This window comes from Megalobrama amblycephala, linkage group LG3 (assembly GCF_018812025.1).
Source record: "Megalobrama amblycephala isolate DHTTF-2021 linkage group LG3, ASM1881202v1, whole genome shotgun sequence".
Lineage (NCBI taxonomy): Eukaryota > Metazoa > Chordata > Actinopteri > Cypriniformes > Xenocyprididae > Megalobrama > Megalobrama amblycephala.
Genome location: NC_063046.1, coordinates 62,640,898 through 62,663,968, shown reverse-complemented (window position 1 = coordinate 62,663,968; position 23,071 = coordinate 62,640,898). Strand labels below are relative to the sequence as shown.

Below are 23,071 nucleotides of genomic sequence, written 5' to 3'. Positions count from 1 at the left end.
GGAAATCTCCTGTGTCTGTCTACCAACCTGGAATACTCACTTGTAATGGACAAAAAAGTGTATGCTCCACTGCTCTGTTTCCAACACCATCTCTTACCTGATAGATAATGAGACTAAGTTATTCAAAGATCCATCTCCTGCAAACTAAATAGTCTGCATTACTTGTATGTCTGTTTCCATTTTACAAACCGTTCAAATCTGCTGTGATTCACTAACATCTGCCTTTTTGAGTCAGGTATCCCTTGACAGTAACAAATGATGACAAACAAAATTTAACAGCAAATTAGTCAGACAGAAACAAACACTGCAGAAATGTGGAGACCCTTTGTAAACACTAGTCTCAAATATTAGAACAGCTTCAATAGTAATTAAATAAAACATTATTTCACTTATCGCCAATTTTTATCACCAAGTTTGGGGGCCCCCATCTGATATCTGTGCTTCTGGTATGCACCTGCAGGTGACTGACTCTACCCTGTTCTGCTCCTCACAAAGTAATATTAAAAATTATAGAGTCCTTAAATAAGACACAATATGAAAATTAACACGAAAGACTACTAATTTTCAACAAAAACAGTTTAGTAACAGTGCACTTTCAGACCCTCTATTTATTGGTGTTGTAGTGAACAGCACATTCCAGGGCCCAGTTTATGGCTGTGCCCCTCTCTGTTCGTGACAGTGGACAAAGGTTTGCTACATTTTGATTGGATCTTGGTGGACTAACACAAACAAACTGTCCAATGCCATCAGATAAAGATGTAAGGACACCTTACATCTCTTAGAGGGCAAGAAGAAGACCTCTTGTACCAAGCCTGGAAAGGACAGGACTTCTCATTGGTCCACAGGCAGTTTTTGCCCTTCACCCATCTAGAGACTACTTCCTAAGGTTGGTCACAGACCACCATAAAAATTCCTCGGGACCTTAGCAGCAATGGGTGAAACAAAGAGCGATCACAAAGATCCATCCAAATCCATTCAAAACTATGTTTGAAAACCTTAGAACTGATGCAAACTACACATCTATTTCATACTTATTCACAGAAATAAGTATTCTCAGTGACAGCTATTTGTAGTGCAACATCTGATACAAATTCAGCTGTTAATGTACAAGTGAATGACAGTTCAATCTTTTTCCATCATGTTTAGTCTCTATTTGTTTAGAATATTGCCAAAGGTATTCTGGTGGTGGTTTGTGGCTTGTCCAACTTTGTGCTTTATACAAATGAGTTCCACATGGGAAATGAATGGAGAAGCACCAAAATGCAATCTCCTCCTCATCGGAAAGGGATAAAGGTACCCTTTCAACAGACACTCCTTGTTCTAGGTCTGCCAGCCAAAAGGGGAAAGACACAACAGATACACCATTCTAAGTCTGTCCTGTACGAGGATAGACATTAACATATACAATACCGTTCTGAGCCTCTGGTTCGTCCAGAGAGACAACAACAGATCCCATGATCTGAGTCTACAGCTTGTGAGGCAGCAACAGAGACGACCACGTTCTAAGCCTCCAGCTTGTGAGGAAAGAGACATCAACAAACACTACGTTCAGAGTTTCCGTCCAGTAACAACATCTGCAACAAGTTTAACCCTCTGGAGTCTGAGGCTGATTTGGGGCCTGGAGAAGTTTTGACATGCCCTGACATTTGTGCTTTTTTCAGTTGTTCATAAACATATTAATGGAAAAAGTGTCATTACACTGTATTCAGCACAAACTAGGCTACAATAATATGTGAGGAACATGTATGTACATGTTTGTGTTTTTGAAGGAATAATGTTTATGCGTGGTTATTGAAAAAACAAAAAACTTAAGTCACTGAAATAAGGCCAAAAAAGTATAGTAAATCTGTGTTTACAATACTTTAGGGTATTGGAGGTTGTAAACTAGAGTTTTTGCTTCAAAATTATGTAAAAATTATGCTGCCTACTCCTTCATATAAAACAATATATTGATTTAGTTTTTGTAAGACACTTTTTGCCAAGAAACACAGTATGCATGGAGGCGTGAATCACCACTGAATATGGGCCATTCTCACCTGAGAAGACAAAATAATTGCATAGTAATGAGCTGAAATGACTTGCATATTAATGAGGCATTTCAGTCAGGTAGGCTGTGAAAAAAACCTTCTGTGATGTCTCAAGCTCATCATGATATATGAAACATACAGAAAAATATTATTACAATATAAAGTAATGGTTTTATATTATACTTTAAAATATAATGTATTTCTGTGATGCAAAGAGTCTGAATATAGGCTTTTAGTTTAAAAGCATGCACATTTGGAGAAATATTGGATTCTCATATGCTTATGTCAATTTTCTATACAGAGGAGTTATATTTATTTAATATTCATTGTCATTACTTTGAGCGCTGGTGTTTTCAATTCATACTTGAAGTCGGAGGGCGCTCTCTGTGCATTTTTAGTCCACAAATTCATCTAAAAGAAGAGGCTATTCCATGAATGGAGTTTCCAATTCATACTGCAGCCGGAGGGCGCTAAAGAAACAAAAACTCATCTAAAATTCATCTATAGAAGAAAAGAAAACAGGAACTAACTGCATGTCTTCTAGAGCTCGCTAACCATGACTTTTACATCCAGATAAACACTTTTCAAGACAATAAATACACGATTGAGACGATGAATGCATGTATTGCCTCTGAATTTGCGTCTGAATAGCGCTGGCTCCGTGGGCGTGGCCGCATTAGCGGATAATGAGCTGAATCACGGACTTCTGACATGGCTCTCTTTTCATACAGATTACATAAACACAGAAGGTTTGTTTTCGATTTGACTTACATGATTTAAAACCTGACAACTTAACGTTTTTTTAGACATAAGTTTAATTTTTCTGTGATTAGTATACACTAAGTAACAGTTCATTTTCTGAGAACTATCAGATTGGACTTCGTTCAGAGGGAGAGGAGAAATCACGCATCATGTTAGTTTTCTTTATTTTACAAAAAGCACAACATTTTGTTTTTACTCTGAGTGTATACAAATAAAAGAAGATATTCTATAGATTCAATTGATATATTACTTATGTCTCTATGACAAAAATTGACGGAGTATTTTAAGTCTGTTTTGCTGCAATGTGAAAAAAACCCTGCAAAACGCGCCGGCGCATTTTCAGACCTCAGAGTGTTAAGCTCAGGAGAGCAAACCTTCACTCCAAGGTCTTGTTTCTATTTTCCTATTAGATTCAATATAGCTGATGTTAGTCAATAACAAATAATCTCTTGTTTATTTGTTTGTTGCATAATAAGGTTTTCCACCTTATTATTTTCAGAGAAACAGTTTATCTTTCCCTAAGATAGCGTAACTCTTCCATAGCCACACCCAACTTAATCACTTGTATTCTACGTATCTTATGCACTTTATTCCTTTATCATTCATGGTATTCATTTAGTAGTTGTGTTAGTTATTCTTGTTTATCTTTTTGTTAATAAAATTTATTTTATTACACTTGTGTCTTCCTTGTGCTGATAATACAGAAGAGGTTCTACAAGTTAGCAATATCACCAATCTTTCAAATAAATCAGCTGACCACTTTACGTTAACTCTAAATTAATGAAAAGCCCCTGTTGAGAGTTCTCATACCGCCAAGGTAAAAGACCTTGACTGGTGCCCTGAACTAGGGGGGGAAGTGGTCATCTGATGTACTCATAACCACACCTTAAGAGACGTGTGATCCAAAAATCACAATGTCAGCGGTGACGTGAGTACCAATCCCTATTTTACTTCGCGTACTTGAATGGACAGAGTAAAAATCACTACAGTGTATAAATAAGATTTGTTTTGTTTTCTATGCAAGGAGTGAGTGATTGTTGTAATCGTGTAAAAAACAGAAGTATAATAGAAATAAATATAGGGCACAAACACACAAATTATCGGTATCGGTTCTAAAAAATCAATATCGGTTGATCACTAGTTTTAAACGTTAGCTTACCCTCTGTGGCTTACCCTCATTGTAGAGGGTCTTGATGATCATCTTCTGGACAACTGTCAGGTCAGCAGACTTCCCCATGACTGCTGCTGGGATTACTGACCTAAACCCAGTATTATACCCTGAGAATGATCATTTAAAAGAACTTGAAATTAAATATTCTAATAATTTGAGATACTGATTTTTTGATTTTGATGAGCAGCAAGCTGTAATCATCAAAATGAAAACAAAAAAGTCTGGAAATATTTTACTTTATGTCTAATAAATCTAGAATATATTTAAGTTTTACTTTTTGAATTAAATTACAGAAAAAAAAAAAAAAACTTTTTTCATGATATTCTAATTTATTGAGATGCACCTGTATATTCTTAAGGTATACAATACAAACACTGTACAAATGTTGTCAAATAAACTTCACAGTATCAATATAGCAATTAGACGTGTGTGTGTGTGTGTGTGTGTGTGTGTTTGTGATAGATGAAGTTATCTGCTTCAGTACTGTTTAGCAGGTCTCCTACATCAGGTTTACATGCATCAAAGCATATATTGAATGAGTACACATGATGAGTCTGTTTAAGCCATGTATAAACAGATATATTACATACATCATCATATACTGATTTATGTTGCTTTAAAAGATATTATTGGTTTACATTGCATCAAATGTACATGTTTGTGACAAATAAAGAACTCTGAACTGCATTTGTGCAACAGTATGCAGTGTTAAATTATTACACACTTATTGTTTCCAATATACACTGTTGGCTGGTCACATCTGAATAGCAGTCATCTAATAAACATGGGCAAAGCCTTAGAAATGGGCGAGGATGAGGGCCTCTATAGCACCACCTTTTGACAAAAGTGGGGGGTTAGTTTAACCTACAGTCACCAAACTTGGAACATATGTTGTTCTCATTAAGCCGGACAACTTTCTAATTTAGTCATTAGCTCCGACCAACAGGAAGTCAGATATTTTGGTATGAATGTGGATTCTCTCTCTCTCTCTCTGTGTTTCTCTCTCTTTCTCTTACCTGAGACTGATATTAAAATAATTTTTTCATTGTATACCACACATATTGAAATTAAATTAAAGCATGCTTTTGATGCATAAGATTGGTGCAAAAACGTTAGCTCAGGGAGGTCAAAAAACACATGAAGAGAAGTGTTAGGATAATACAACATCACCAATCACAGACAATGTCAATAAGTCTGGATTACATTTCTCAGAGTACATTTGAAATTGCGCAAATAACAATATGTAATTAGCTCTGGAATTTTTATAGAGGTTGTCTGAGTAAAACACAAACATGGCAGATTAGGATGATATTCTACACTCATTTGAAATCGACCTATGACATGAAATTCATCTCAATTTAAACAATCTCATGGATGTGGAACCATGGTTTGTGATCATATGGGCACCAACTGCTGCAGTAAATGTGGTGTATTCAAATGACTTTGACTTAGTCCTTTTATGTTTACCCATTTTAAATGCCTATTGCCCACCGTGCACAGTTGCCCTGAAGCCACCGGGTTGGGGGTTGCACCAGGCTTGGGCCCATCATCGCTGCTTGCAGCTAAATTTTTTTCTACTGTAATTAATTAATTAATTAATTATGCATTTTTACCCCCCAAAATATTAACATTTGCTTTCACTTACTAGCAATTAATATAAAAAAAGCATTCTTCTTCATGAAGTATGTATAGTATCATAAGAATGTTCTCTCTTCGATCAGGCTTACTGATTTATCGATCAACATGTCTTTGTTTTCAGCAAACTTGTAGCCGAACAAAGTCATGGTATGGCCGCATGCTTTCTGCACTAGCTGGACCAGCTTGAAGGGAATTCTGAACCTCCATTTATCCACCTGTTCAGAGGAATTTCTCTGGGTGGAATAAACTCCACTGGCTTTCTTAGATGCCTGAGTATTTTTTAGGATCCACTCTTCCACCGTTGTGGTGAAGGGAATGCCTATAAAGCCGTACATCTCTGCAGCTTTGCGCATGGGGAATTGTGCAATGTCCTCATAACGCACTAGCATGTAACGTCCGCGAAGCCATGGTGGCTGCATGAGTCCGATCTCAGCAGACATGCGGATGTTGTCGCAGTTTTCTTTAAGTTTTCTCACTTCATCCTCGTCCACTGGAAGGTCTTCGTCCACGGCCCACCTCTTCCAGATCTTGTATTCGCTGGAGAAGGCAACCATTTGTGAGGCAAGAATGGCACGAGGGTCCCTGACCAGCTGGATGAACTTCATGTCGAGTCTGGGATCTTCGGCCAGCGACCGTAGCGTCTCTAGCTGCTGCACACGGACGGACTTAATCGCATGATGTTTCTTCTGCATGCAGGACTGAGAGGCCAGCGTCAGGTTGAGCGGCCCGCAGCGCCGCTCAAGGCAATGGAATTGCTCAAACACTTTTCTATCAAACGGCGAGCAGATGGATTCTTCACACAGCGACTGGCTAGATCCACGGCGGAAGAGCGCAGCGGTCACATGATCCTTCGGTGGGGGTTTGATAAAGCTCTCCAGCAGTGAAAAGTTACAGAGGAACAGCTGATGCAGAACGTCTCGATACACTGGTTCAGCGACTGTGGCATTTGTCCTGCCAGTCTTGACTGATAACATGCGCGCCACATGCCGCAGCGGCTCGAACAGGTAAAACATATTGGATCCCTGCTGATTAAAAAATTCACCAACGAAAGAGGAGCCTGTGCGAGTCGTAGCCAGCAGAAGGACGTGTTTCCGTCCTCCAGATGCAGATGCAGGCGAGACACTCTGCTGGATGGACCTTGGCAAGTTTACCAGCTTTTTAGACACCCTGAAGAAGACATCAGAAACTGTGAATGGTACGATAGTTGCTATTGGTGCTAAATGGTCAGTTCACCCAAAAATGATCATTCTGTCATTATTTACATTTACAGCATGTATGACTTTATTTCATTTGCAAAACACAAAGATATCATGAGAATTTTATATAATAAAATCAATGTTCCCAGTGGCCTTCAAAATATCTTCTTTTGTGTTCCACAGAAGAAAGAAAGTCAAACAGGTTTGGAACCACATTGCAGTGAGTAAATAATGAGACAGAATGATCATTTTGTGGGTAAATATCCCTTTAATATCTCATCTTTTCTCAAACAAGCAATTTCTCCAGTAAAAGAAATTGAAAAATGAATGTCAACTTTTGATTTTAAAGTGTTCTCTGACTGTTATTCACACGTACAGAAGAATAAAGAGAAGAGGAGAGTGAGAGAAGTACCTACTTTGAAATAATGTTGTTTTCCTTTTCAATAATGACTAGAGCCACAATAAAGATGACAAAAATGCTATATTTAATGTGCATTCTTGTGTGTGATTGTTCAGCAGGTGTTTCACTCTCAGATTATTTATTCATCTTTTTCCTCCAATTTGACTCTGAAATAAAACACAAAACACATGACTTATAACAAACACAGTAACACCACGCTCACCTTGAGTTATTCCCATGCTGATATGAGTGTTTCCCATTTTTATAACATGAGCTTAATCATTAATTCATCTAAAGCCCCGGGTATACTTTACTTTCTGTGCCCAGACGTGTCTTGAGCTCAGTCGCATCCGTGCATCTTTCAAAGTATACTAATGATCGAGTTTGACACATACACAGTACAATTTTTTTCTATACTCTTTACCAGACATTGTGTCATCAATGGGACATTCGCTGGGCAGGATCAGAGAAGAAAAATAGTGGATCCACCATTGCAACATAGTTCAGAAGATACACCAAGAGAACAGGAATCAAAAACGATGGAGAAGGCATGGTTCTCGTCTTGTTTTTGAATCATTACACACACATTGTGCTCAGTACTGTGCTTATTGTCACCTAGTGAACTCTTCTGTCCTGCTTGTACATGCGCTGTTGCACGCACACTTGTCTGCGCAGTCTCGAAATTTGAGCTGTATGCGGACCAGTTGTGCGGCCGTCCGTGAGCCCTCCACATGACGAAAATTACATCATGTGGATGGTGCACAAACGCGGACGGCCGAAGTATACCCGGGGCTTAAACCTGTTGAGACACAGTCTTGTTGTAGTTGTGGGCAGTCCATGTCTGGTAGCTTGTGTTTTGCTTACACATGTTGTCAGAAGTTACTGTAGGTAATTAATTTAAGGTAATTATGTCTCTTCAGACATGGACTATAGATTATGTATCATTCTATTAGGATATTAGTAACATTCTTTTACATGTGCTTGATTACTGATGGCTTCACAATCTGACATATGGCGACAGGTTTGGTTTCCATAAATGGTCTGAATAAATCTTTCCTTCAGGCAGAAAGAGTCTATCAAATGGAAGATAACGTACTCGGTTACTAACGTAACCTTGGTTCCCTGAGATACGGAACGAGTACTGCGTATGGGGAAAGGTCTCCTTTTTCCCCGTTACTGAAGCCTTTTTCAATAACGCAGTGTAACTGCATCGTCATTGGTTCACTCATAGACAAGTTGTTGAACCAATGACGGCGCGGCATAGCTGCGTGACCTATGGCGACAGAGCGCGCGAATATTCCCGCCGAAATGGGCGGGGTTTAGGGCTATATAAGCGGGCGTTTCGCCATAGGATTTCAAGTCATTCGACTGAAGCGACGACACTGAAGCCGCAGCCTCGTGGCACGGCATGTAACGCAGTACTCGTTCCGTATCTCAGGGAACCGAGGTTACGTTAGTAACCGAGTACGTTCCCTTTCGATACTTCACTCGTACTGCGTATGGGGAACGAATTCAACCGCGCCGTGCCACGGCAGGGAACGACTGGACTTGTCTTGGGCACCGTGAGGGAACCAGAGGACAAGTGAGAAGGCCGGAACCGTCGAACCCTCGTTACACTACAAAAAGGGAGTTAACTCCCAGAGTGGCATGAAGCGGAGCTCGATAGAGGCCGCTGGATCATACCGAGAGGACCCGAGCTTGTAAGGTCGGGACGTCCAAATGATAAAATCTGACAAAAGTGGACGGCGAGGACCAGCCGGCCGCCTCACAGATGTCTTTAATCGAAACTCCACTAGACCAGGCACAAGAGGAGGCCATTCCTCTAGTAGAGTGAGCTCTAACTCCTATGGGGCAGTCGAGGCCCATAGAGGAGTAACAAAGAGCAATAGCGTCGACTATCCAACGCGAAAGACGTTGCTTTGAGACCGAAGACCCCTTGGTGCGGCCACCAAAGCAGATAAAGAGCTGATCAGATTGCCGAAAAGGCTGTGATCGATCAACGTAGGTCCTTAATGCCCTGACAGGGCAGAGTAGTTCCAACTCTCGCTCGTCCGACGAGGGAGGAAGCGCTGAGAGGGAAATAACCTGTGCTCTGAATGGAGTCGAGAGCACCTTAGGGACGTAGCCATGCCTAGGTTTCAAAACGACTTTGGAGTCGTTGGGCCCGAACTCAAGGCATGCAGGGCTCACGGAGAGGGCCTGCAAGTCACCAACTCGCTTAACCGATACTAGTGCAAGTAGCAGAGCGGTTTTGAGTGTCAGGGGCCTGAGGTCAGCTGAACGCAGTGGCTCAAAGGGAGGCCCTTTAAGAGCTCTGAGGACCAAAGAGAGGTCCCAGGTGGGAACAGTGAGAGGACGAGGAGGATTTAATCGCCTAGAACCTCTCAAGAAACGCACCACAAGGTTGTTTCGTCCCACTGACTGGCCAGCGACAGGAGCGTGAAACGCTGCAATGGCTGCTACGTAAACTTTGAGCGTTGAAGGGGTGCGACCCAGATTCAAACGCTCCTGGAGAAAAGACAGTATCGGAGATACGTCACACTCCACTGGGTCTATGTTGCGTGTAGAACACCAGTCAACAAAGACCGACCATTTCTGGGCGTAGAGGCGTCTCGTGGACGGAGCTCTTGCCTGAGAAATGGTATTCAGCACGTCCCCGGGGAGGTTAGCAGGCTCCCGTCGAGGGACCAGAGGTGCAGAGCCCAGAGTTCTGGCTGGGGATGCCAAATTGTCCTGTTCGCCTGAGAGAGGAGGTCCCGTCTCAGGGGGATCGGCCACGGAGCTTTTGTGGAAAGCCTGAACAGCTCTGAGGACCAAACTTGGCTCCTCCAGAGCGGGGCCACCAGGAGGACTCTGTGCTTGTCTTCCCTGATTCGTCTGATGACCTGTGGGATCAGAGCGATCGGGGGAAAAGCGTAAAGGAGGGTGCTGGGCCAGACATGGGCCAGCGCATCTTCCTCTTTCGAGAAATAAATTGGGCAGTGAGAGTTGCCTTCTGAAGCGAAGAGGTCTACCTCTGCCTTTCCGAAGAACTCCCAGATCATCAGAACCGTCTGGGGGTGGAGCATCCACTCGTCTGAGGGGACATTGCTCCGAGATAGCATGTCTGCTCCCAAGTTTGTTCTCCCGGGTATGTGAGTCGCCCTGAGCGACTGAAATCTCGGTGATGCCCATTCCAGAAGACGCTTCGCCAGAGCGCATAAGCGGCTGGACGAAAGACCGCCCTGGTGATTTATGTATGACACCACTGTCATGCTGTCTGACTGGACTAAGACGTGGCGCCCTGTCAGGTGTGCCTGGAACGCATGAAGGGCTCGAATCACTGCCAACATCTCGAGGCAGTTGATGTGCAGATGGCATTCCTCGTGAGACCACGAGCCGAAGGCCGGTCTGCCCTTGCAAAGAGCGCCCCAACCTGTGTTGGACGCATCCGTTGAGAGCACCGTCCTTCTGGACACCGCCTGTAGGGGTACCCCTTGGCTGAACCATACAGGGTTCATCCAGGGTCTCAGAGCTGCCAAACAGGCCTGATTGACCCTGAGACGCAGGCGGCCGTGCCGCCAGGCGTGAGGAGGGACCCGGAACTTCAACCAGTACTGCAGAGGCCGCATCCGAAGAAGGCCGAGCTGCAGAACCGGGGAGGCGGAAGCCATCAGCCCTAGCATCCTCTGGAAAAACTTCAGAGGGAAATAGGCTCTGTTCCTGACCGATGCCGCGAGCTGCTGAATGGCCAGAGCGCGCTCTGGAGATACTACAGCCGTCATATGGACTGAGTCGAAAACTGCACCCAGGAACGTTATACGCTGGCTGGGGAGCAGTGAGCTCTTGGCAAAGTTGACCCTGAGACCCAGGCACTCCAAGTGGCTGAGTAACACGGATCTGTGATGCTCCAGCTCGGCTCGTGACTGGGCTAGGATGAGCCAGTCGTCGAGGTAATTGAGAACCCGGATTCCCATCTGTCTCAGTGGGGAAAGCGCCGCATTCACGCACTTGGTAAAAGTGCGAGGAGCTAGGGACAGTCCGAATGGAAGGACCGTATATTGGTAAGCCACACCCTCGAACGCGAATCTCAAGAATCGCCTGTGATGGGGGGCTATCTGGATATGAAAGTATGCATCTTTCAGGTCCAGCGAGCAGAACCAGTCCCCGGGGCAAACCTGCGTGAGGATCTGCTTCAGCGTTAGCATCTTGAACTTCCGTCTCATGAGGGAGAGGTTCAAGAGCCTGAGATCTAAGATGGGTCTGAGACCACCATCTTTTTTGGGAACTAGAAAATAACGGCTGTAGAACCCCGAATTGCTCTCTGAGGGGGAGACTACTTCTATAGCTCCTTTCCTCAGAAGAGACGTGACTTCGGCTCGGAGGACATGAACGTCGTCCGTGTTGACTGAAGTCTGAAGCACCCCGCTGAAGCGCGGGGGCCTTCGGGCGAACTGAAGCGAGTAGCCTCGACTTATGGTTCCCAGAACCCAGCTTGACACTCCGGGGATGGCCCGCCAGGCCTCGGCCCGCGTGACAAGGGGCTGAATGGTATCGGCTGACGGGCCGCCAATCGGGGGCCCGTGCACCGGAGAGAGTGGAAGAGGAACTTCGCTCTTTCTTAGAGAAGGTAGAATATTCATAGTGTTCGCCATAAGAATAGCGTTTTGCATGGACGCAGCACTGGGCCCAGTCAGTACAACACTGAACATATCTCCCACGCCCGGAGCTGAACGAGGCGGAGGGGGGGTGGAACGAAAGAGCTTTTGGGGTGGTCCGGCCGTGGCGAGACTTTGCCCCATCCTCTTCCTTCCTGAAATATCAGGAGGGCTTAGGAGGCGTCGGGTCCAGCGTAATCTTAGGCCGGGGTCCCTGACGTTGCCTCGGGAAGGAGGAGCGCTTACGATGGCGCTGTTCCTTGGGTGGTGCTGCCTGAGAGGTAGAGGGGGCAGTTTTGTTCTGCTGAGCCGGCGCAGACTTGGTGCGGCTGGAAGCAGACGTGGAGCTAGGGCGTTTAGGCAGGAAGTGTCGCATAGCCTGAGACGACTTTTGTGCTGCAGTAAAACGCTCCGTAAAGCCCTCTACTGCTGGCCCGAAGAGACCAGAAGGAGAGACCGGGGCATCCAAAAAGGCCGTCTTGTCCATCTCCTTAATCTCGGTCAGGTTGAGCCACAAATGGCGCTCAAGCACGACCAGGCTGGTCATGGATCGTCCAATGGCCTGAGCTGTGGCCTTTGTGGCACGCAGGGCTAAGTCAGTGGCGCTGCGGAGGTCACGGAAGGCAGGTGCATCGACGCCGGACTCATCCAGAGAACGGAGGAGCTTCGCTTGAAACACCTGGAGAATAGCCATGCCGTGCAGCGCTGAGGCAGCCTGGCCCGCGGACGTATATGCTCTGCCAGCCAGGGCAGAAGTGGTCCTGCAGGGCTTGGATGGAAGGGCCCTCTTAGTTTTCCAACCCACAGCTGTGGGGGGACAGAGGTGAGCCGCCACCGCTTCGTCCAGGGGCGGTAGATGCTCGTAACCCTTCTCTTCAGAGCCATCCACAGAGGTGAGAGCTGAATAATGCGTAGTACATAGGCGGGCAGAATACGGGGCGCGCCATGACTTCGTCAGCTCGTTGTGAACCTCTGGGAAAAACGGTGCGGCGCGTTGACAAGGGGCCTGGCGGGAACCCGGCAGGAACCACTCATCGAGCCTGCTCCATGATGGCTCCTCTGGCGGAGCCCATTCGAGGTCCAAAACCTCTACTGCTTTCGAAAGGATGCGGAAGAGCTCGGCATCCATACCCGGCTTGCAGTCAATGGGCTCCAGCGAGGGAAGGCGGGCGGGGTCAGAATCACAGAATAACCTTCGCATTCAGAGGCCGCGAGAGACATGACGTCATCAAGCGGCTCGTCCTCAGAACCGCCAAAAGAGATGAGGTCGCTCGCATCTGCCGAGGGACGCAGCTCAGGGCGGGAGAACAGGACGGGGGACTGCTCTCTCGGGGGAGAGGGTGAGGCACGCGGGGAAGCCGGCGTGACGTCATCCAACTCCGTGCGCTGGGCCGCTCTAACCCGCCGTCTCTTCCTAGCCGGCTCGCGGGAGGAAGAAGACGGGAGGGCGCGAGCGGCGAGAGGCGAGACTCATGTTCTCACAGTGAGAACACGAGGTCCCGGTGAGCGCGGCCTCTGCATGGGGTCTGCCCAGGCAGCCGACGCACTCACCGTGACCGTTGTCGTCATGCAGAGGGGCTCTGCATGTGCCACACGAGTGGCGCGGCATTTGTAACAACGCCGCCGCCGTGAAAACGGCGTTTGAGGGGCTCTTTTAGAGCGGCGAGGGCCGCTAGAGCAGTGAAAACCGCTGTTGGAAAGCTCTTTTAGAGCGGCAATAAACCGCGGGAAAATCGCTCTTTTAGGCGTGCCGGATGGCGGCAGGAGACAGGCTGGCAGGCGGCCGGAAGCGGGAAGCGGGCGGCTCGAGACGGCGCTCGAGGCAGCAGTCGACGAGGGCGCCGGCGCTTCTTCCTCGGCGAGCTCAGCAGTCCGCTGCGGGAGCCTCTTCGACGGCGGCGAGAGCTTCTTTCCAGGCGAGCTTCTTCCAGGCGGCGAAGGCTTCAGCCGGCGATGTGAAGTCGTCGCTGAAGGAGAGAGAACTGAAATCCTATGGCGAAACGCCCGCTTATATAGCCCTAAACCCCGCCCATTTCGGCGGGAATATTCGCGCGCTCTGTCGCCATAGGTCGCGCAGCTATGCCGCGCCGTCATTGGTTCAACAACTTGTCTATGAGTGAACCAATGACGATGCAGTTACACTGCGTTATTGAAAAAGGCTTCAGTAATGGGGAAAAAGGAGACCTTTCCCCATACGCAGTATGAGTGAAGTATCGAAAGGGAACTATATTTTTACATTTTCTAAGGAAAATGTCAGTGGAGTTTGGAGCTTAGGGTGTGTAATGATGCTGCAGGGTGCTGTGGGTGATTGGCAGGGCTTTGCTATGAAGTTTCTAATGGCAGGAACACACCAAGCCAACGGCCAGCCATCAGGCAGTTTTTCTTCGTCGGCCGACTAAGTTTTCTCAGTGTGTTCCGCAGCGTTGGCTGAAGTTGGTCCTCGTCAGGTTTTTTTCGGCCGATTTGACATGTTGTATCGGCGTCAGAGCTAGTCAGTCAGTCGGTTAGGGTTAGGGTTAGGCCTGGCCGAAACTAAACAGAGATGTCCACTTCCAGCTCTTGGGACATCAAAGGGTCACTCATGTGGACTACGGACCAGATCACATTCCAACACACACCACACACACACAGACACATACAGAAACACACAAACATACATTTTTGACTGTATATGTAAAATACAACTATGCCAAAATATACCCATCATGTATTTCGAGCGTATGCATGTTTCCTAGTGTATTTGTGTATGAGTGTATTTGTGCTAGTGTGCATTTTAATGATGGAATTTTGTCTGTAAACCATAACTTCTTTTGTATGCCTTTCTGATCTATCGAGTTTGATCTCTCCGTAAAGCTCCGGACTCGAGCTATTCACTTAGATATGTCACATAGCTGACAAATGCATTTTTCTATGTGTTTAATGATACTGTGAAGAAAGTACTCCATCTCGAAATCTGATGTGATAGTCATAAATTCAGCTAGGAGACCAAACAAAGGAACTTTGCCCGCCAAATAGTGCTGCGCATCTATTGGCCATTACAACTCAGGGGGTGTGTTAGATTGGTTTTCCATAAAAACAACGACACACACAATGTTCTCCCGATTGTCTCACGAGCACCCCGTGCACGTCTCTCCCGGGCGTCTCCAGTGACCACGCGCCTCCATCGCGCTCCTCTTTTCGGGACCACCACTTCCTTGGACTCTCTCTCTCTCTCTTCGGTTAAGTTACTTAAGTTTAAACCTTGTTTGAAAACCCCGCCGGAGAAACCCTCTCGGAAAGGACCAACCAAGCCAAGCACACTGAAACTCTACTGCACACGGACTTGAACCAATAAGCAAGTATTATAATTTCTTTGAAATTCGTTTAAACTGATTTCTGTGCTGACTTTCAAAAGGTTTAACTGTGTAATTTGCCATTCTTTGATCATCTTTCTTTTCCTGTCTTTTCTTCATTCTCACTCTTGTATATATTTGTATATTTTTCTGTATTCGGTATTTAGACGTATAACCTCTGTAGTCGTAGTTTGCATATATTAAACACATTATTCATGCTCGATTGTTCTTTTTGCTCATTTCAACAAAAGCCAGGTCACTTTAACGTTTCAATCCTATATCCTTGCTTTACGTTTGGATGCTAGAATAGGAAAAGTCTTTCTCGTGGCCAGAGGAAAGACCCTCACTCTGAAAATAACACTCTGAGGAGCTGCAGTTTGTGGGACAAACGATCAGTTTCTTTAAATAATTATTAAACCAGAACTAAGCACATATGTAATTGATTATAATTCGTTGTCATTAATTCACCATATATGGTTTATTCCCCCTTGGGTCGGTATATGCATAATAATTATTCATAAAGCTTTATGAATTATTATATTCATATTCCACCCATAAATTGATTAATAACTGTACAAACCGTTACAGCCTCTATTTACTGTGCATAATTTGAGATGTATTCACAGCACAAAATGGTGCAAAAAGACTTACACACCAAAGGTTGCTCTGGAAGCGACCAACAAAAAAGTAGTAAGAATAATATTGACTCTTGTTTTAGTAAACACCATTAATTAACACTCACTGTAAATCATGCACAAATACTGATAACACAGCAGAGGAAGTTGGGTTGGGTATAAATTAAAACCTTAAAACTTTCCTAAAATAAATCAATCTGTTTCATATGCAAACAACTTCTACCCAAATCACTCATTAATATAAACAACAGAAATGTTGGATCTTTGTTGCCCCATGCAGGTGGTTGTGTTGACATAAGAATTATAGAAAAGCCTTTATATTTCATGCATCACTGCATAGATGGAGTAAATTTGCAATGATACTAGTGAAACAAAAAATGTTTGGCATCAGAGATAACAAAATATCACCCAGACACATTAACTCAACACAAAGGTTCAGAGAGAGTAAATTTGAAACAGGAGAAAGGGACTGCTGGCAACAGAGATGGCGGGAGAAAACTCCAGAACTGTCCGGCTTTTGTATTGGAGCACATGGCCATGAGAGCGAATCAGAAGAGGGAGAGACTTAGAAGCACTGATTAACATCACGCAAACAGGCATACACAAACCACCATTTACCTCACACAGTGCAACACATCTCCTTTTTAGTTGATCAGGTTGTTGATTGTGGCCTGTGAAATGTTGGTCCACTCCTCTTCAATGGCTGTGCGAAGTTGCTGGATGTTGACAGGAACTGGAACACGCTGTCGTATACGCCGATCCAGAGCATCCCAAACATGCTCAATGGGTGACATGTCCGGTGAGTATGCTGGCCATGCAAGAACTGGGATGTTTTCAGCTTCCAGGAGTTGTGTACAGATCCTTGCAACATGTGGCCGTGCATTATCATGCTACAACATGAGGTGATGGTCGTGGATGAATGGCACAACAATGGATCTCATCATGGTATCTCTGTGCATTCAAAATGCCATCAATAAAATGCACCTGTGTTTGTTGTCCATAACATACGCTTGCCCATACCATAACCCCACTGCCACCACGAACTGCAGTCAGGTTGGGGCCCCCGATGAGGACGAAGAGGATGGAGATGAGCTTCCCTAAGATGGTTTCTGACAGTTTGTGCAGAAATTCTTTAGTTATGCAAACTGATTGTTGCAGCAGCTATCCGGATGGCTGGTCTCAGACGATCTTGGAGGTGAATATGCTGGATGTGAGGTCCTAGGCTGGTGTGGTTTCATGTGGTCTGCGGTTGTGAGGCCGGTTGGATGTACTGCCAAATTCTGAAACGTCTTTGGAGACGGCTTATGATAGAGAAATGAACATTCAATTCACGGGCAACAGCTCTAGTGGACGTTCCTGCAGTCAACATGCCAATTGCACGCTCCCTCAAAACTTGTGACATATGTGGCATTGTGCTGTGTGATAAAACTGCACATAACAATATTTGAGAGAAATAGGCCTTTTGTGTACATAAGTCTTAGATCTTTGAGTTGAGCTCATGAAAAATGGGGACAAAAACATAAGTGTTGTGTTTATAATTTTGTAGTGTATTTGAATCCTAAAAACTCAAACTGCTCACCAAACTCACAATTAAACAACATATTTCAAATCAGCAACAAAATGATGTGTTACAGGAATCAACAGAACACCTAACATTTTGCTGAAAACCGCTGCCCCCTGAAGCACCAGAGGTGGTGGGGAATGTGGGTTTATGTGAAGATATTGAGAAGGGGTGGGTGTTAGATATTATGAGGCTGCTGAGCGTGATGAGCTGGTCCCCAGTTTTTACGAGGGGAAGCTCGTAAGATGGCCACCACAATGCCTAAGTCCTCTCCAGAGCTACTACAGGACTTCTGGCTGATCGACTTCTGGTCAGAGCCCAGAAACGCCCCGAGTCCAGAGGCGACTCTCTCCTTTGCCCTGAGTCCAGAGGCGACTCTCTCCTTCACCTCGAGATGGATATCATCCCTGAGCCCGCTCTAGCCCATGAGCCCGCTCCAGTTTTGGTATTCCCAGAGGACATCTTAGTGCCTGTCTTGGCACTTACATTTGTGTGTGTTTGGGCCACCCACACAATGAATCAAGCCCCTGACCAGCGTCCAGTGATGGCTCCAGCCCCTGACCAGTGTCCAGTGATGGCTCCAATCCCCAAATTTCCACCAGACTCCGCTTCTGTCCCCGAGTCATCTCCAGACTCCTCTCCTGTCCCCAAATCAACTCCAGACTCCACTACAGTTCCTGAGCCCGCTCCTGTCCCAAAGCCCGCTCCAGCCTACGAGCCCGCTCAGGAGTCCACTTCAGCCCAATGACCCATAGCTCCACCCAACAATTTTTTTGGGGGGCGCCATATACCCATAGCCAGAGTGGCCAAGCCTGGGGTCAGGGCCGAGGCCATGGAGGCCACACCGCCATGGCAGCTGGAACTACCCGCGCCACCATGGCCTTCTGTGTCACATGTTCTCCTTTGTTTAGTTTTCCCGCCTTTTAGTTAGTATCCCTTGGGAACAGATTGATTTCAGTTTGAGTTCATTTGTCCCAGCTTTGTCTTGTTATCTTGTTAGCTCCCCTGTCTGTTCTTGTATTTAAACCCTGTGTTCCCCCTCAGTACCTGTCAGTTCTCATCTCTGTATGGTACATCTTTATTATTTATTTATTATTGTGGATGTGGTGTTTTCCTGTTTATTCCCTGGTTCCTGTGTATTTAATCATTAAAGTCAGCATTCCTGCATATCTCATTGTTGTGAGTGTTCCTACACCATGTCCCCTGACAAAGTATTTAACTAATGAGCTAGGGTTGATAGATGACAACTTTCAAATCCATTCAAATATTGCAGACTCAGTCTCACCTTTAGGAATCAGAACATTAGATAACCAGGCATTCAGTCATAACCTGTGATAAATGTGACCCTGTAAAAGTTGGCTTGTTGGAGATAATTAGTGATAATTAGTAACACAGTGAGATAAGAGAAGGTGTCCATCTAGCAGATGGTGGTTAGGAAGCAAGTTTTGTCTTGCATTATTAACGTAAGCCACAAATGAGGCTACGGAAACCTTTTACATGTAGTGAATTCCAGGGCCCAGTTTACGGCTGGGCCCCTCTCTCTCTGTAACAGTGGACAAAGGTTTGCTACATTTTGATTGGATCTCGGTGGACTAACACAAACAAACTGTCCAACGCCATCAGATAAAGATGTAAGGACAACATCCAGACCTCTCTTAGAGGGTAAGAAGAAGACCTCTTGTACCAAGCCTGGGAAGGACAAGACTTCTCATTGGTCCACAGGCAGTTATTACCCTTCACCCATCTAAACACTACTTCCTAAAGTTGGCCAGAGACTGCCATAAAAATTCCTCGGGACCTTAGCAGAAATGGGTGAAACAAAGAGAGATCACAAAGATCCATCCAAATCCATTCAAAACTATGTTTGAAAACCTTAGAACTGATGCAAACTACACATCCATTTCACACTTATTCACAGAAATAAGTATTCTCAGTGACAGCCATTTGTAGTGCAACATCTGATACAAATACAGCTGTTAATGTACAATTGAATGACAGTTCAATCTTTTTCCATCATGTTTAGTCTCTATTTGTTTAGAATATTGCCAAAGGTATTCTGGTGGTGGTTTGGAAAGTGAGAAATGCATTGGTAAACTTTAAAGACACTGTAAAGACTTCCAACTTTGTGCTTCATGCAAATGAGTTCCACAGGGGAGAGAAGGGTGGGCCACACTGTGTGTGTCCCCTCTGATGCCAGCAGCCAATCACAGCACTCGAATGGAGAAGCGCCAAAATGCAATCTCCTCCTCATCGGAAAGGGATAAAGGTACCCTTTCTACCGACACTCCTTGTTCTGAGTCTCCCATCGGGTGAGACATAACAGATATTGTTCTGAGTCTGTCCGTCAAAGGGGATAGACACAACAGATACACCGTTTTGAGTCTGTCCTGCACGGGGACAGATATTAACAGATACATCGTTCTGAGCCTCTGGTCCATCCAGAAGAGACAACAACAGATCCCATGACCTGAGTCTACAGCTTGTGAGGCAGCAACTGAGACGACCACGTTCTAAGCCTCCAGCTTTTGAGGAAAGAGACGTTAACCAACACTACGTTCAAAGTTTCCATCCAGCGAAACAGTGACGACATCCGCAACAAGGTTAAGCTCAGGAGAGCAAACCTTCACTTCAAGGTACCTTCGTCTGCGTGTTCCAGATTGTTAAGGACCTTCTGCACCTACACCAGGGCCTCATCTGCATGTTCCAGATTTTAGGACCCTTTGGTGCTCCAGGAGATCAGCATCCCACAGAGCTTCGTGTTCAAGACTGTTGAAACAGATTCTGGCTCCTCTCCCCACTGCACTGTCACCCAGCACAAACAGTGGAAGACGTCACCATCATCGGACTCGACCAAGTGGAACGTAAATATCACTTAACCAAACCTCTTTCCAGAGACCTTGGCATTGTTGTATATTATCAGTATATAATTTCCTAACTTCCATTAGATGTAATATAGCTGATTTTAGTTAATAACAAATAATCGTTTGTTTATTTGTTTGGTGCATAATAAGGTTCTCCACCTTATTATTTTCAGAGAAACAGTTTATCTTTCCATAAGATAGCGTAACTCTTCCATAGCCACACCCAACTTAACCACTTGTATTCTATGTATCTTATGCACTTTATTCCTTTATCATTCATGGTATTCATTTAGTAGTTGTGTTAGTTATTCTTGTTTATCTTTTTGTTAATAAAATTTATTTTATTACACTTGTGTCTTCCTTGTGCTGATAATACAGAAAAGGTTCTACAAGTTAGCAATATCACCAATCTTTCAGATAAATCAGCTGACCACTTTACATTAATTCTAAATGAATGAAAGCCCCTGTTGGGAGTGTTCTCATACTGCCAAGGTAACAGACCTTGACTGGTGCCCTGAACTAGGGAAAAAGGGGAAAGTGGTCATCTGATGTACTCATAACCACACCTCAAGAGACGTATGATCCAAAAATCACAACGTCAGCGGTGACTTGAGTACCAATCCCTATTTTACTTTGTGTCCTTTGATGGACAAAGTAAAAATCACTACATACATCACCACCAAAATGCTGATTTTAAAAAAATCAGTGTATGTATTTATCCGAGTGTACTCTCATTTTCTCACACTGTCTCTTCTACTCTTTTAATCTCCAGTCATCTATTCAAAATACAAACTAATTGTAAGCTGCACCGTAAAACCATGAATGATCACTGACGGACATGAATTTAAATCAACTAAAAGCTCTGCATTTCTCTGATCATCTCACATTAGTGTCACATTCCACACAGACAGACTGAGACTGACAGCAAACAGCAGCAGAATCGCACAGTCATTTGATCAGCACCAGAAAATAATCATTTAAGGATTTGTGATAAAAACACAAGACTCTAGAGCTGAATCTTCCAAGCCACAGGCAGGGGCAGGAATTTATTTGGATGGGCACACCATGCGGCCAATCACATGGGAGTACGGACTATGATCATACCATTATGTGAATGAAGGAAGGGGACACACGCTCCGAAGATATTGAGTGTAGCAGTACAGGCCAGGTACACAGAGTGACAGAGAGAGGTGGGGGAGCCGGATTTAAATGCAAGCGTGTTGGGAGAAAATTAATAAATGAGTGAAAACAGAAAAAGAAGCAGCATCTGCCTGCATTTATTTGCCTTATATGCCTTTATTTATTTGATATTTTTGCGGTTGTTCTGTGTTTAATTGATCAATTTAAGTTTGATTAAAATGTTACATAATAGTAACTGTGTATTTATTTATTTTTTTGCAACGAAAAAATTGCATAAAGATAAGGCTTTTATGAAAACATTGAATAAAAAAAGGCTTACCAACACAAACCATTCACAATTGCTAAATTGGGCTAAAATAGAAGGCTCAGTGATAGTAAATGAAGAGCCATTTGGGAGCCGTAAGTCTAAATGAGCCGAGCCAAAAGAGCCAAATCTTTGAAAAGAGCCGGACTTCCCATCACTAATGCAGATTAAATAAATACATAGATGTGTTACAGCATCAGTCGGAATCACAGATGAGCGTTACACTGATTCGGATATAACATTATTGAAAATCCAAAACTGTGCCATTATATCAGACAATGACAGACACATAGAAAGTCATTCATGAATCATGATCAATTTAAATGACACTGTCAAACGGAATAAAATAAAACATCTGCAGATGATACTGTACCTCGTTCACTTGATGGAAAAAAAGAACAGTACAATCCAGATGTTAGGTAATGTGCTATAGAAACTCTCACGACTAGGAAGAAAACTGGAAGGCAGACTTTAATCACAAAACACTCAGGAACCATTCAGGAACAACACAGAAGTAAACCATAGATACTATAAACTGACAGAGACTGAGGGAGAACACAGGGTATATATACACATGGCAAACAAAGATGAGTAAATAACAAGACACACCTGACATGGAGGACTCTAATCAAACTGTTACTAGGGAGACAAACAGGCAGGGAACAGAGGGTGACTAAACTTATTAACAAACTAGAAGATTAACAAAGAAACTCTAAGATCTGAAAAGAGAAACAGATGACAAAACAAACTCAAAACATGAACAAATAAATCAAACATTTGACAGTACCCTCCCCCTCCCAGAAGGTGTGTCCTCATCTGAGGAGTGGGAGGGTGGGTGCTCTGGAGGCTGACAAGGGGCAACTTGGCAGAACAGGAAGCCTCCAGGGTGGTACTGGTGGTACAAGGATCCTGGGTGGAGCTGGCACCTCAGGGAGCCACCAGGGCGGCGCTGGTTTAGGAGGCCAGGGTGGATCCGACAGTTCAGGAAGCCATGGTGGTGCAGGAAGCCATGGCAGTGCAGCCTCCGTGGCCTTGGCCCAGAGCCTCAACCACTATGGCCACAGGCATATGGTGGCCATCTTGGGAGGAGACTCTGGAATGGCGGTCATCTGGAAGTGCGTCCTGCGGGCTAGCGTGTGATGTGGCCTGCGTTTTCACTGGGTTGAGAATTGGAATGGTCTTAGGACAGGGGTAGGCAAGTTCGGTCCTAGAGAGCTGCTGTCCTGCAGAGGTTAGCTCCAACCCTGAAAAAAAACCTTCAGTTACCTATAGCCTTAGTAATCCTGAAGAGCTTGATTAGCTTGTTCAGGTATGTTTGATTAAGGTTGGAGCTAAACTCAGCAGGACAGCGGCTCTCTAGGATCGAACTTGTCTACCCCTGTCTTAGGAGCTGTAGACAGAGGAAGG

General features: G+C 44.8%; 1 protein-coding gene across 1 annotated transcript; it reads right to left on the bottom strand.

Annotated features, from left to right (window-relative positions):
- Positions 1-4,430: 4,430 nt before the first annotated feature.
- LOC125264090 (carbohydrate sulfotransferase 3-like) lies at positions 4,431-6,827 on the bottom strand (the record flags this gene model as incomplete). The annotated part of the gene is made up of 1 exon (XM_048183333.1): positions 4,431-6,827. A coding segment is annotated over one exon (1,173 nt), but the record flags the coding sequence as incomplete, so codon positions are not given.
- Between the last annotated feature and the right edge of the window lie 16,244 nt (positions 6,828-23,071).